The sequence below is a fragment of the Dermacentor silvarum genome, chromosome 2 (assembly GCF_013339745.2).
Source record: "Dermacentor silvarum isolate Dsil-2018 chromosome 2, BIME_Dsil_1.4, whole genome shotgun sequence".
NCBI classification, from domain to species: domain Eukaryota; kingdom Metazoa; phylum Arthropoda; class Arachnida; order Ixodida; family Ixodidae; genus Dermacentor; species Dermacentor silvarum.
The window spans coordinates 223,426,609-223,441,108 of record NC_051155.1 but is presented as its reverse complement, the minus strand read 5'-3'; the positions used below and the strand labels follow the sequence as shown (position 1 = coordinate 223,441,108).

The window sequence follows — 14,500 nt, the reverse complement described above, 5'->3', positions numbered from 1 at the left end:
GGAAACGGCCGGTAAGGTTGTTGGACGAAGAGAGGACGACGAAAAGAAAATAACAAGGCGAGTTACGGTAGACCACTGAAGGACTAGCCCCTTTCTTTTTTTAAGCTTATTCTTGGTGTAGGTGATCTTCCTATGCAATTGGAAGGGTGCTAGGCTTCATAACAAAATACTAAAAAGAAAAAGAAGGGGGGGAGTAAGGACATCTACAACGTTGGACCGCAGATCGCCTGAGGTGAGGTTTGAGCATACGCCGACATGCATAAAGCTGCAAAGAGGAAATTCAAAGTATGAAACAATAAGAAGCTGCAGCCACACCTTGATCAAGATTCACAGCGTTACCGAGGTAACAAAGGAAAAAAAATGACGCTTAGCTCCCTCTTTAGCTTATTCACTGAATTAATCATTGTAAGCATTCATATATATGAAAAATGTGGGACAGAAAGCCACGAAGGCGTTGTTGCACTACCTCAAGTCGACAGGTCTTCGCGACAGTGCGTAGACTTCGTGCGAAGCTTCAAATGTGCGCGAAACTGTGCTCTTATCTACTTTTTCTCTCTTTTCAGCCCTATACCTCCTTTTCCAAGTGCAGGGTAGCAAACCGGACGTGCGTCTGGTTAACCTCCCTGCCTTTCCGCTCTTCTGTTTCTCTCTCTCTCTCTGGCACGCTGCATGAGAAAGCTAGGGAAGGAAAAACATTAATTTCTGCCATTTTCTTAGCAATCGAAGATGATCAGATTAGATTAAAACACTTTGTCGCACAGGTCACGACCGTACGTCGTAGAGCAATTACTACGCAGGTGGATGCCCAGGGCGCGACTAGGAACGTATACCTTCGGCTAAGTTCTAGCCCGAATGCATTTGGGGGCACGTAACGAACAGCGCAAGCTACGGCAACCGATTTGAAAAGCTACACACGACTACAATGGTCCAATTAACAGAAACCTTCGTTATTAGTGGTCACTGCTAAATTAAGTGTGCGACACAGCGGTAGTTTCTCTCTGCCAATAGCCGCGCGCGAGAAATCCGTTTTTGTCGCCGCAATAACAGCAGAGCATTGCAACCCGGAAATAGTCCTTCCGGAATTCAGTGCTAAAAAGAAGAGATTAAAAAAAGCGAAAGAAAACGACCTTCGTGAGCACTTTGGGCTGAGTCCTTTCGGAGCTGCGAGCATCAGGTCGTTGTTGAGACTTGTGATCCTCTAAAAACATTACAATATATATATATATATATACGCACGACTAGACCACTCCCATTGTACAAGAAGCAGCCAACAGTGAAGAAATGGGCAAGTTCTCAACTTCAAGTGTGTGTGCTTCCACTGCAGAGAATATTACATCCGCTGGATACAGGAATCTACGAAAAAATATAAAGCAAGGCAACGCTCTTCTGTTTTATCCGATAACACGCGTAAGCTCACAACTATATTTTCATGGAAGTTCTTTTTCCTTTCTTTCTTTTTTTTTTTCAGCTTCTTTTTTCCGGGAGGGAGAGGGGGTGACGGCCTCAGCGCTCAGAACTCAGGGCGCTCCGAACAGTGGGGCATCGCATCACATTTCTAGCACATCGCCTCCATCCATACAAGCGGGAGTAATGCGCGAAGAAGACGAATCGTATTTATGCACCAAGAGAGGGTAGATTGAAACCGGCAAGTCGAATCACGCGGTGCATGTAAACTCTGGCGCATCGCATCAAGGGAGAAGCGATACGCCATTGTTGCGTACGGACGCGGCTAATAACGAGAAAGTGATTAGCCGATTAGCCGATTAGCGAAAGGTAGCGTTCCATTGAAAATGAAAGCCCTAAAGGTGATTATCCGGACATCCGCAGAAATCATTTGGTGAATCATGGTTCCAGCTTCCAGTGGACCAAGTTGGCCATTATACCGTCTTCAGGCTACCAACTGCTAGCTTTCAGCGTAGCTCACTCGGTAAAGCGACAGTCCCGACGATGCAACGGTGCCGAGTTCGATCCACAAAGCAGAAAAAAGAAATGTCCTTAACACTGCGAAGTTTCTTCATGAACTACGCGTACGTGTTTCCCGTGTAGTGACATTTAGGCTACAATTAAACAGGTGGATCAAGTATCCCCTCCATGATTTTTCTCACGCTTCGCAGATTTTCACCAAACTAACTCCGTTATGGCGATTATCAAATGTAGACGTATAGGCGTGAAGTGACGCCTAAGCACAAGAAATCGGTGCGGGAGAAAAAGACTGCCTCGTACCGTCTTACGCAAGCGCTGTGTCGCAAACCTTACGCATAGAAGACAGCGAGCCAATCCACGTAATAAGAACAAGTGTTAGAACGGCACAAAAATAAAAGAGAAGACGTGCATAGGGCTGGGAGACGCCTACGCTCCTGTCATTAGCGGTCGCCGAGCGCTTTCGGTGTCATGCAAAACATTTCATTAGAACGAAGCGCACAAACTGGTCAGCATAAAATGACCGAAAGCGGCAGACACACACTAGAAAACTAAACAACAAAAAAAATGTGTCAGAAGTCTCTCTCGGGAGGGAGCGATAAGCAAGCCCGCTTAATCATTCCCGTTTCGCGAATGGGTTCATCAGTAGGCTGGGACGAAACAGCGCATGCGAGAGGGCAGGGAGTCGTATATGGCGAGACACAGTAAAAAGAAGCGAAAGCACGAGCTAACTTATCACAGACGCAGACGCGCGAGAATGAACACACTTCACTATAAGAGAAAGAAAGAAAGAAAGAAAGAAAGAAAGAAAGAAAGAAAGAAAGAAAGAAAGAAAGAAAGAAAGAAAGAAAGAAAGAAAGAAAGAAAGAAAGAAAGAAAGAAAGACGGCGCGAGAGAAAAACGAAACCTGGCTAAATGAGTCGTCAGCTTTTGGGAATGCATTTAACATCTTCCGTTGAACTCACTCAAACGAAGCTTTTGGGTGGCAGAATTGAAGGATTTGCATTATTTATCGGACCTCATTAGCGAGATAAGATTCGATCCCTCACTTGAGCGCTCACTCACAACACACAAAAGCGGGTGTGGTCGTGAAGCTGTCAGCCTGAAAGTTAATCCACCCAAAAAAAGAACGATAAGCGCCGCGTAGTATAATTGTGCGTTTATCAGTACAAGTATACTCAGTTCAGAATTGATAGCAACTCGAGAAGCAATAAAGAACAAATCTATTTCTGTCTTACATATAGAGTGATGCAGTCAGGTAAGCAAAATGTTTATTCTTGCATGTACGCTAAGTCTGATAACAAGGCTCCTTAGTAAAAACTTATATTGCCTGCATGCGCAAAAAGATGGGTCCTTGCTTGAGAAGAGAAGGAAAAGGAAAATATAGGGGCACTTCAAACGGCAAGCGTGCTTCACTGCATGGCGACTGTCAATGAGACAAAGTAAGCTTGCGAAACCATCACGCTATCTGCGTATAGGCAAAGTGAGACATATCATATTTCGAACGGCAAAGCATGCTTCTGATTATCTGCATAAATAAAGTCAATGCGACAAATCTATCTTCCGGGACCAATCACGCCGTCTGTCTAAAGGAGTATCAAAATGTTCGCTTTGTAACGGCAAGCGTGCTTCTCTGCACACAGCCTGTCAATGAGAGAAAGCCAGCTTACGGTACCAATCACACTGCGTGCACGTGAATCTGGATTTATCACTGCGAACTGGCAAAACACGGAAAAGAAATAATAGAAACCACCCTGGAAGATCCTCAGCTGAATAGTCACAAAAGCGGTTTTTTTTCTTTCTTTCTTTCTTTCTTGAGAGGCTAGAAGGCGGCTGCGCACCAACCACCCATAATTCTGCGCGGCACGACTCCAGTTCTTCAAAGTTAAGGTTCAAACGCGACTCACGCTAAGACGAATTGATTTACCTCTAAGCATCGGGCCCAACAAGAACTAAAAGGAAAGCTAAAACGCAAAATTATCAACTCTGCTATTGCTGCGACCACTTACAACGTCGCAAGTGTACGTACAGCATTTCTTCCGGCTGAAATTCATTCTAAGTGCAAAACGCACGCTCAAGAAGTGACGAAATAAATAAAATAAATAACCAAAACTTCCAGAATGGTCAACAAAACGTTATTTCTCGTTGCGGAAGACTTATAAGCGAAATAAGATTTAGCGAGGAGCGTAGACAGCAGGATGACAGCTGCGAACGTTCCCAGATTTTATGAGGAAGGAAACGAAAAGTGGTTTTAGCGAGTAGTTGTGACTCTGCAAGCGGAGAGACCGAAGCGTGAAAGCGCTATCCTTTGGTGACCGCCGCGCCAATTTCAATGCGAGTTATTAAATTTAGCGAAAGCATCCCACTTTTCATCCCACTTTACTTTCAAACGCGGCCCTCATCCTTCTTCTCTTCCTTGCGAAAATCGCCGCAAGGGGAATTTCAGAGGCAGCCTCTTAAACGGCGCCTAAAGAAGGAACACGCTCAAGACCCGAGGGAATCACCGGCCCGCAGCAAGCGAAAAGCAAAAATACGAGAGGCGAAGAAGGAATTCCGTGCCCCTTCACTGTATTCGAAGGAACAAGAAAACTATAAGAAATCTCGATAAAAAAAATACAGAGGGAACAAGACCGAGTTTTCTTCAGAAGAGAAACACATTCGCTCAGGGAAGGCGGGTAGTAGTAGTCCGTTCCCGCAATACAGTCTATTTCGACGGCGGGAAAAAAATGCAATAAACGAAATTTATATAGACATAGAGAAAAGGTTGTTCGTGCGGATCGGCCCGCAGAGCGAGAGCAACGGAGTGCGCGATTTTCCGAGTGCCCGCGCGTCTCGACAGGGGCTGGCCAAGAAGCGTGCACAAAAAAAAAAAAAAAGAAGCCGTACAGGGCAAAAGCAGACGGATGTAAGAGCAGACGAAAAACTAGAGCAAAAAGAACAAGCGTCAGTTTTAACAGAAGCTGCCGAGCGGCTGGTCGGAGAAACGAACAGAAACCGCAGCTATGGCCGGCGGCGTTTTTGCGCAGAGGGTTCTTCCGCGCAAGCGAAGAAGCCAAAAAAGACGGAGGAAAAAAAAAGAAAATAAAGGAAAGGCGCAGTTTCTCTGTTGACGTATAACTGCGCTAAAGAAGGGTACACGGGCAGTAGAAGGGGGCCATCGAGATACAGCAGCGGCGGCAGCAGCAGCAGCAGTGAACGTGAAGCCCACGTGAACCACGTCCACCGCCGTAGTTCATTGGCGATACCGCTGAGGACAGGTTATTAGGGAGCTGTTGGGCCCCACCCCTTCTCCTCGACGCTCCCTCGTGTTCCTCGCTAGCGGCCAATTTTTTGCCGAGTTTATTGTTCGCGTACCAGTGGGTTTGCGCTGCTAAGGGGCCCATCGACAAGAAGACAGGTCCACGTCACTTTAGAATGGACGACGGGAGCGCGATTGAGATCGGACCTGGTGTTGCGCGCTTCAACGCCTTCTTTATTTTTCGCCCCGCTCTGATATATACCTGTCCTCTCTTTATTGAGCCGAAGCGACAGCACGTATTTTGCCGCGATGCGAAGCGTTATGTGTCGCAGGTTTCGGTGTGCTGTAAAAAAAAAGAAAAAGAAAAAAAGAAACAAAAAAGAGTAAGCTTGGAACGAGGCGGCACCTGTCATCGTATTTTTGGTTTGAGGTACAGCATCGAGCCGACAATGGATGAAAGGGCACTTGGCGAAGGAACCGTGATTTCTTGATAGAATATGTCCGAGATAGAACAATCGGTTAAAGAGAAAGACAGAAACAATCTCTTGCGCAGAAAAAAAAATAATAACAGAGCCGCGTACTACAATTACTTTTGAACTTTTATATCACACGTCTCAAACATGCAGGCCGCTGAACTCATGCCCACGGCCAATGTGACCCTGTGTGTACTCTTAGGGCGGTCACTTTTGCAGAAGTGCATTATTTTTCACATCACACTGTGCAGTAACCTTTAGGATAGACCTTAAAGAGCACTGCTTTTAAACATCGGAAGCTTTCGTTTTTTTTTTTTTTTTTTGTGAGCAACGTTTACACGAAGCAAAACAATTGCTGCATTGAATTTCTAATTTGTGTGTGTAAGTAAATATGAACACGTGGGCACTCCTAATAACGGTCCAACGTGAGAACAATACTCTCTCAGTCACTCCACCACCCTAAGCCTCAAGTTAGACTTAAATCCTTGTTATATACGCGTTCTCCACCCACCCTGACAAAGTTATTAGTATACTTAAGTGTTCTAAGCGTCTGCAGTACCCTCCTCCCTTTCTTTTTCGCTATAACTGCAGCCCTAGCTGTCTTCGATATGCAAAAGAAGATCTCCGTTACATACGAAAAAAGTATCAATCTATTTTTAACGGCCACTGCGATCTTTACTGAATGTTCCCAGTGCATCATTGAAATGCCGAGTGCTTTCCAGGAAGTCGAGGCGGTGATAAGGTTTGCCGCGAGACGTTGTAAGAAACAGCCGCATCGTATATTCTAAGACGTATATCACACATACATCAAAGCGAAAAGACTCCGCACGAAAATTAAATAAAAGTGCGTGAGATCACATCGATCACACAAAACGTAGAACGAAACGAAACGAGGAAAGAGCTCCATTAGATGCTTCAGGAACAGTGTAATAAGGGAAGACAGCCCAAAAAAGGGACGCGGTAGGAAACGAAGCCGGCGAGCGCGTGATCACGAAAATGAATGCACGCCCGAGACTATCTCTAGGTTGTATGATCGATCTCCTTACACTAAGCAAATTACCACTCGTTTATCGCACAAAGGGACCGCCATCTCATTCCGCGAAGTTCGCAACAGCGCATGAAAGCACCTGGCCCCGTATATACCCCGTTTGGCGAAAAAAAAAAACAAAAACCCAGCAGCCGGCCCTGCGGTAAAATGGACGCCGAACCAAATGAGATCCAGTCGACCGTTGCTCAAAGCTCTCGACCACGCACGAGAGAAGCCATTAAGCCAGAGCCAAGCCCCACTTCCAATCAACGCGCGTCGCTTCAGTTTGAGCCGAACGCGTCTCGACGCAGTGTCGCCCCGAGCCATTACTGAGCGACGAGACAGAAACGAAAAAAATAAAAGGAGTCAAAGGCGCCGACAAGGGCGCAGAGAGATCACGAGAAATGAAAAGAAAAGAAATAAAGAATGGAACGAACCCGCGAGGGCATCACCCCCGGTAACGCTTCACGCTCCGAGAGGCATGGTCAACAACCCGAACTGCGCATGCTCGATCAAGCTAACAACAGCCCCGCTTTATCTAGCAGAGCATCCGCGTATAGGCCTTGTGCTCTCCGTTCAATCCGCACTACACCAGAGCTCGCGGCGTTCAATCTTGACCGCAGCCATGTATACCGCGGTACCCAAACTTCGTCAGTCGCTCGGCGCAAAACACGTCTGTCTGGCATATAGCGGTGGCGGGCCCGTTTCGGCTGGGGACCACGTGCGAGTTGTGACCGCGAGTTCTGCGCGTTGTGCGCCCACAGCCGGGTACAGCAGGACACGTACCACGACCCCCATCTCTCCGTTTCTCGCTCTCCCTATCATGCCGTGTTTACGACTGGCCGTAAAAACGGGCGCCACACGTACACACCATTCTGGCACGAATGCGCCGTGAATAGTAATCGTGCAGCAGCAGCTCGCCACAGGGCTCGCGCTTATTCCAGGGCCGCGACGAGGAGCAAATTGCGCGTGCGTCGCCGAAAACCGAGGAAACGGATATCTCGAGGCAGCCAGACGGGCGCGTCGAAATTTGCAGACCGGCGGGCGCATTCGGACGCGGTCGCGAAGGCACGCGGGGTTACAGCTCAGCAGGCAGGGAAAAGGGTGGGAGACCGCGGGCATTTCTGCGACGACGCAATGTGCGTCCGCGGTTGCGTGCGCCGCCGTCGTTAATGGATAAATATCGAGCGCGCGAGGGAAGCGATTATGCGCGAATGAGAGCCCGTTACGGTCGCTCTCTGCGAATGAGCGGCGTAAATCAAAGGCGCGAGAGGGGAGGAAGAGCAAGTTTGGCGCGTTTGGTCGTGCAAACCTCTTCACACATCGCGTGAGCGGGACGCGACGGGCTCCGACGGCGCAAATGCGGGCGATACGCGCGCAAAGCTGCATATAAAGAGCCCTACCTGTTTTCTGCAACAAACCTATCAACCAACCGGGCGCGCGAGACTATAGTTCGTACGCCTATTACCTTGGGTGCACCTGCAGTACACCTAGAAGCACGTCGGCTAGCGCTGCAACACGATAATGCGGCAGGTACGCGAACTATGGGACCTTTTGCATATACAAAGTGGCTACTGCGCAGACAGTGCCCGAACGATTCGTATAAAGCAGTGTCAGCGAGAAAGAAAGAGAAAGAAGGAAAGATAAATAAAGAAAAAAAAGAGAGAAATGTCAGATTTATCCTACTAGGATCATTCAAGTTTTTCACGCAAAGCTCGACGGTAAACGAGGCGGGCCGGATTCAATTTCAGCGCGTGCTCTTAACCCCCTCCGTTTGCTTCCGCCTCGCTTCTTTTTTAGAAGCTCGTCCGACTAGGGTTCACGGAAGGGGCTGTTTAGCCGATCCATTTCCGCCCGTACGTCTTTCCAGAAAATTGGACGAATTACAGCAGCAAAGTCACGGCAATGTTTGACTTTCTCTTCCCTTCTTTCTTTTTTTTCATTTCCTTTCCTTCTTTCTTTCTGGTCTTGGCGAATTCGAGCTTCCGTGATTTCTTTCTTTCCAACTCTCAAAAAAAAAAAAAGGGGGGGGGGGGGGGAGACGGTATTGTTCCTGGCCGCACATTTCTCGCTTCGGCATAGCAAACGTTGCGATATGCCACCTACGTACTTCTGTTAGATGCGGGGTCCGATGAAACTAAAACAATCAGGCCAATATTCGCCTATTTGCCTGTTAGCCTAACGCGAGATTGATTGATTGATTGATTGATTGATTGATTGATTTGTTGACTGACTGAGTGATTGAAGTGATGAGTGAAAGGCAGAAAGAAAAAAAAATTGCTCGCCATCCCGGCCCTGTTGAAAACCACCACTACAATTACTGACAATTACTGAGGGGGGTATGCAATGCTTTATGGCTTTGGTGTAATGGTAGTAATGCTGCTCGTACTTTGGAGTAATTGTAGTAATGGGGGTAATGGTAATTTTGACAGCACGCCGCCGCCTATATGGCGGCGCTGCAACAACATTGAAATCAGTTGCTACGCTGGTTATTTTTGTATACGAAAGGCTAGTGACGTCACTCCCCACGTCGCAAGCTGCCATCGGCACGGCAGCTTGCGCAACAGTACAGTGAAGCCATTCACAAGATATTCTAAGAATAACGTTATAAATTATAAAGATACCGATTTCATACACGCCACAGAAAGCGCTCATAATTTTCATCGCATGGCCCGAGGCCAGCGATATTGCATCGCGCCTGCTAACATAACGCGGAATAAAATAAACTAAAGGAAGCAATAAAAGGAAAACAGGCCCGCCGCGAACGCGGAAAAGAAAACAGCGGCTTAAATTTCCAGTAGAGTGCGCGGAAGCTGCCACGAACGAGGCTCATCGCAGAGTTATTAAAGACACTGAATTTCGCGTGAAAGGAGCGCGACTACGACAATCGTCGGAGAAAGGTGTTCTTTAAGGACTCTCCGCAGCGGAAGATAGATGAGATTCCTGAACCCCCAATATGAGCTGCTCAGACGTCGCTCCAACGCTGGGTTTTAAAGAATAAAGATAGCGAAGAAGAACGAATTTATAACGAGCAAGCCGGAGAGTACGGGGCGAAATGAAAAATATGCGAAAGTTGAAGAAATACACGCGTATACAAAAAACGTGCACACCAGCCAGTACTGCGGAAGGAAGTGAAAATTAAGAGCGTAAGCAACGGATTAAACGTGCAATAGAGCGGTAAAGAGAGAGAGAGAGAGACGATGCGTAGGAGCAGTGCGCGCATCGAAGGTTTTTCCTTTTTTTTTCTCTCTCTCTCTCGCTATCTCTCTCTCTTTTCTAGGAGGAGCCTCGACATGAACAGAGCAAGAAGATTATAATAAAGAATAAGAATGATGAGCTATGCGCGCTCGAGCGCGTAGGGCGAGGCGCACATGCAACTGGCGACGAACCCCAGTCGGGATGGAGGGTGTGGGCTGCAGCCTTTTGCGCGACCTTATATATACTTACTCGTCCAGGTGATTAACTTTTATTGCATCGCGAATCGTACGACTCGGGGGCCCATTCGCGAACTGGGGGTTCGGAGAGTCTCAACTGCGAAACAGCGGATATGGGGGAAGACCAAGAACTCTGCGGAGCGGAGCGCGGTTTCTCGACGTCTAATTGCGCCGAGTGTATACGTTTGTCGAGTTACGCGAGCAATGCGAGTGGTACACACAACAAGTTGGTGTTCGCGGGTGAAAGTAAATAACGGCACCGGGAGATAAACCGCAGCAGTTATTGATCTTTTTTCTTTATTCCTCTTTTATTTATCCTGTGTTTACTCTCAAGAATCCATAACGCGGTTCCGTGCGGTAAACCTCGAATGTGAGCGAGCCTTAATGGCCATGCACGCTAGCGCTGCGAAAGAACTTTGTGGAGTGCTCGCCGCCGTTTTATGAGAGCTCTCAACTTGAAAAAAGAACTACTCGTGCTGGAAACAAAATAAAGAAAGAGAGAAAACTGGATAGTACGTCAGAAGGAAGAAGAATAAATGAAACACAGATAAAAATGATGAAATTAATATTGCAAGAATGAAAGAGGCGTTATGTTGGTTGCGGGAAAGGCGTCAGATGTTGCCTCGCCGAATAAACAGCGCTCGGCGAGGCCTCTATGGCGACGCTGAAGAGGTACTGTACGCGCCGCGTCTTTTTTTAACACGGGATCTCGGAAACGCTTGTTTACCTAATTTCACATTCTCCGTCTCTCGAAGGCTTTGAAAAGAAGAGGTACAAAAACAGACATTAGTGTTAGTGGCTGCCTTCAAGGTCTGGGCATTGGATGCAACATTCATGGACGTGGCGCAGCGGTTCCCGCCTTCTGATGTTCTTGGCATAAATGAACCATAGTGAATAAATTGGTGCGACATGAGATTACACCAACACTGCGGTAATGAGCGATACGATACGATCCGTGCAAGGTCGAGCCACTCGTCCTTAAGGGTCTGATTGGAATAAGATATTCCACATAGATATTAATAAATATAATAGCGCCGTCGAAAGAAATTTCCAGGTCATGTCAATCAAGAGTTTTTTTCCTTATTCAGGAATCACTAAAATTACGTCTGTAGTTAGAAAGAATAAACCGGTTGTTGGGAATTCTAAAATTGTTTGACCTATGCATAAGCTATCGCAAGGTACACTTTCTCGCACCATTTTCTTTAGTCTTCCACGAGAAAGTGGTGACCTGTAACGGGATACCACTCATTTATTTATTTATGGCACCGTTTGCGAACCTCCACTTCAAAAGCTGGCCACCGGCTGGTGATCAATATTTTGGAAGCTGCCGGCAAGGACGACAACACGGTCGCGGTCAATGGTGCGATCCGGCGAGACAACGGGAGCACGCAAAACGTGACCGGAACCGCGCACAACACGACGTAGCGGTCACTCGCCACGTCAGAAGGTAACATGAGGCGTTTCGGCAACAAGTCGGGTTCCTCGGTGACAAACCCAGGCTAGTTCCTAAGAGTCTGATATACTTTTCCCCACTTTCTTTGTAAGAACCAGCGGCAGTGCTGGCAACGAACTTCACTGGCAGGAGGAACAGCTTCTCTCACACTTAAGTCCATTCTCGAAAACCCTCACATCCCCAAGTGACGAGAGGTAGATATAGACTAACGAAAACAATATGTTCACGTTTTATAGGCTATAAGCCGAGCAAACGCGCTCAGCTGGAATGTTAAACGGTTCTCGAAATTGCAGTTAAATAGGAAACAAGCCGTTAGTTCCGCAAACGAAGTATTCTGCGCACATTATGTTCTTAGGGCGACATTAGAAAGTGGTGAAATATTTCAGCACGCGTTGATTATTTAATCAACGCGTTTCCGAAACCTGTAAAAATCCTTTGAGGCCAACAAGGTCCTGTCTCCCGTTTGCATCAATGCCATGTGGTTTCCGTACTTACGTTACTATGCTTTATAACGCGGTCGGTGACCACAGTTTCACACGCTTTGCTTCTGCATCCTTCTTTTTCTTCTTTCTTTTTTTTTCTGGTATTTTAGCAGGTCACTATACGGATTGTAGACAACCAGACTATAGAGGAAGCGTGCAACTTGCCGAATCGAAAGGCCCACAACTGGGAGGAAGATCCTCGCAGGTCCTGGTATCCGCCGAACACGTGCATGGCGCCGTTGTACACCACGCTCGTGTGGCCCCGGCGGCCAGTGGGGCGCTGGCGCTCGCCGCCCCCCGGGTGCTTGCGCCACGTGCAGCTACCTGCGCCAGCGAGGACATGGGAGCACAAGGCGCTCGACATCGCTACATGTAGTATAACAGAGCTCGGCTTTGCCTTTGCCGGTGACTTAGTACCGCGCAAAATCTCGATGGCAGCTTGTGGGATAGTCGGTTACTCGTGACTTTGTTAAAGCAGCGCACGGGAAAACCAATAACGGACGCAAGACGAGGGCGGACACAAGGCGAGCGCCGGCATAGCTGTGCACCTCGCGTCTGTCCTTATCATTCTGTGTCAATGTTTCATTATGATATTTTGGAAGTACGCTGCTTTAACTCGAGAATTTCGATACGCTGCCTTTTTTTAAACACCTCTGGTGCAGTACAATAACGTTGTAAACTTGAACTCAGTAATTGAAGGTCCTAGAATATAAAATGAAGTTATCACTAACTGACGTATTAACTACTGACTGCACCCAGCGTGATCTATTTTAAGTTCATCTATTCCTTTCATTATCTCTTTCTTAACTACTGTATTTATTGCAAGTATCCTTATCCTCGACGCCCGTTCCTTATGATGATACGGTAAGATATATATAGTAGGAGGTCCCCCTTTGACAGGTGCACCTTGAGACGTCCTTTTGAAACACCAGTTATATCCACACACGCGTATCTACATGCGTGTATCTCCACACACGTGTACCTCTACACACGTGTATCTCCATGCGCTTGTATCGCCACAGTCCACCAAATGATGTAAGAATACTCCCACTCGATCCTAGATGAACGCACATCCTTGTTGGCGCTATATTGGCTGTCCAAAATATCATAGTGCCACGCCTGTCCGGCAGTAAAGACACTGTAATCGTGCATCATCGAGGAGCGCCGAAGCAGCGACACGTTGTTGCAGAGCCCATTGTTTTCCCCTAGAAGTTTTTCCCAGCGCCTCTAAGTCTCCTTCCGCGGTAGTCGGCTGTTACTCACCTGTATCGAATATCCACAGCGGTGTCTCGCCCGTCGACGCGAAGCCAACTTCGCCGCCGAACACGTACAACTTGCCCTGCGGGAAGAGAGGGTCACTGCGAATCTCTTTCAAACGTAAATGACGCGAACTCGCATTTTAGGCGCGTGTTTGTCGTCTCTTCCGCTCGGAAATGCTATTCAAAAAAAACGAAAGAAAGAAATGAAGATTAAAAAATGAACTATACAAGGAAAATGAGAGGACAGCTCTTGCGTGGCGGTGTCCCTTCTGTCCATTCACGAGTAAGTGTTGCCCTGCACTATAAGCCAACGAGCTTTTCAAGACGTCTCGGATAAAGAAGAGGCTGCAGGAGAGCGCACCTTCCAGGAGACGACGGTGTGTTCCTGCAGGCAGGGCGGTCGGCATCCACGGCAACGAACCTCCTCCCAACGGCTTTGCACTGAGAGGGGAGAGAGAGAGAGAAAGGAAGTTTCAGACATGGGGAGGGCGCACAACGATTGTCGTAGAAAGGCAAGACTCGCGAGCTATAGAGATACAAGTCTCCGACCACTGTACATGTATTTTTCGGCGACAAAAGCCACTGGTAACAGCACCAAGCTCGCCCGGCGCGATTTACATAAGCCCGGGAAAAGTGAAAGCCCCCGGGGGCAACCGAGGAAAGCTTTACAACGCTTTCATTCAAGATCAAAGGTTTCGTAACGTTTGTGTGTTCGGCGTGAGCTCTAACTCTGTAGGACACGCCATTCTGCTCCTTTAAATTGAATAATATTTCAGTGTCCACCGCCTCGGCAGCGTGAAAGGAGGGAGGAAAAAAATGTATTCACAAAGTTAAACCTTCATTTGGGCGAGTTGATTCATATTTGCTTTGTGCGGAGCGCCACTGGGACGAAGACAAGGGAACAGAAAAGTTTTTTCAGTGTCTGTCCTGTATACTTGTGTTCTCTTGTCTTCCGCCCCCGTGGCACTGCGTTCTAAGCAATTATTCACAAAGGTCGGTCTAAGCCTTTGCGAAGCCTGCCTCTAATGTCCAACCGGTAGTCACCTTTCATTTTTTTTAAAGGCGATATCTGCTAAGACCTGGGAGAGTCGGGAGTGGTCGCCATCTGTTGTGGCACGTCACACGGGTTTGTCGAAAATACGAAATCAGCGGTTTCGCTACACAAATACAAATTCACACCGGTACACGCATAGTACTAAATCCTGACTGGAAGC

The 14,500-nt window shown here is 47.5% G+C and overlaps 1 protein-coding gene across 2 annotated transcripts in view; it reads right to left on the bottom strand.

The window, feature by feature from the left end:
• The window catches only part of LOC119442729 (uncharacterized), a 106,245-nt gene that overhangs the window by 49,049 nt on the left and 42,696 nt on the right, over window positions 1-14,500 (bottom strand). For both annotated transcript variants that reach the window (XM_037707719.2, XM_049662343.1), the window contains exons 3-5: window positions 13,648-13,727; window positions 13,291-13,366; window positions 12,193-12,351 (exon numbers count right to left, since the gene is read on the bottom strand). In XM_037707719.2, the coding sequence (XP_037563647.1) occupies window positions 12,193-12,351; window positions 13,291-13,366; window positions 13,648-13,727 (315 nt within the window). The remainder of the gene's footprint in view (window positions 1-12,192; window positions 12,352-13,290; window positions 13,367-13,647; window positions 13,728-14,500) is intronic.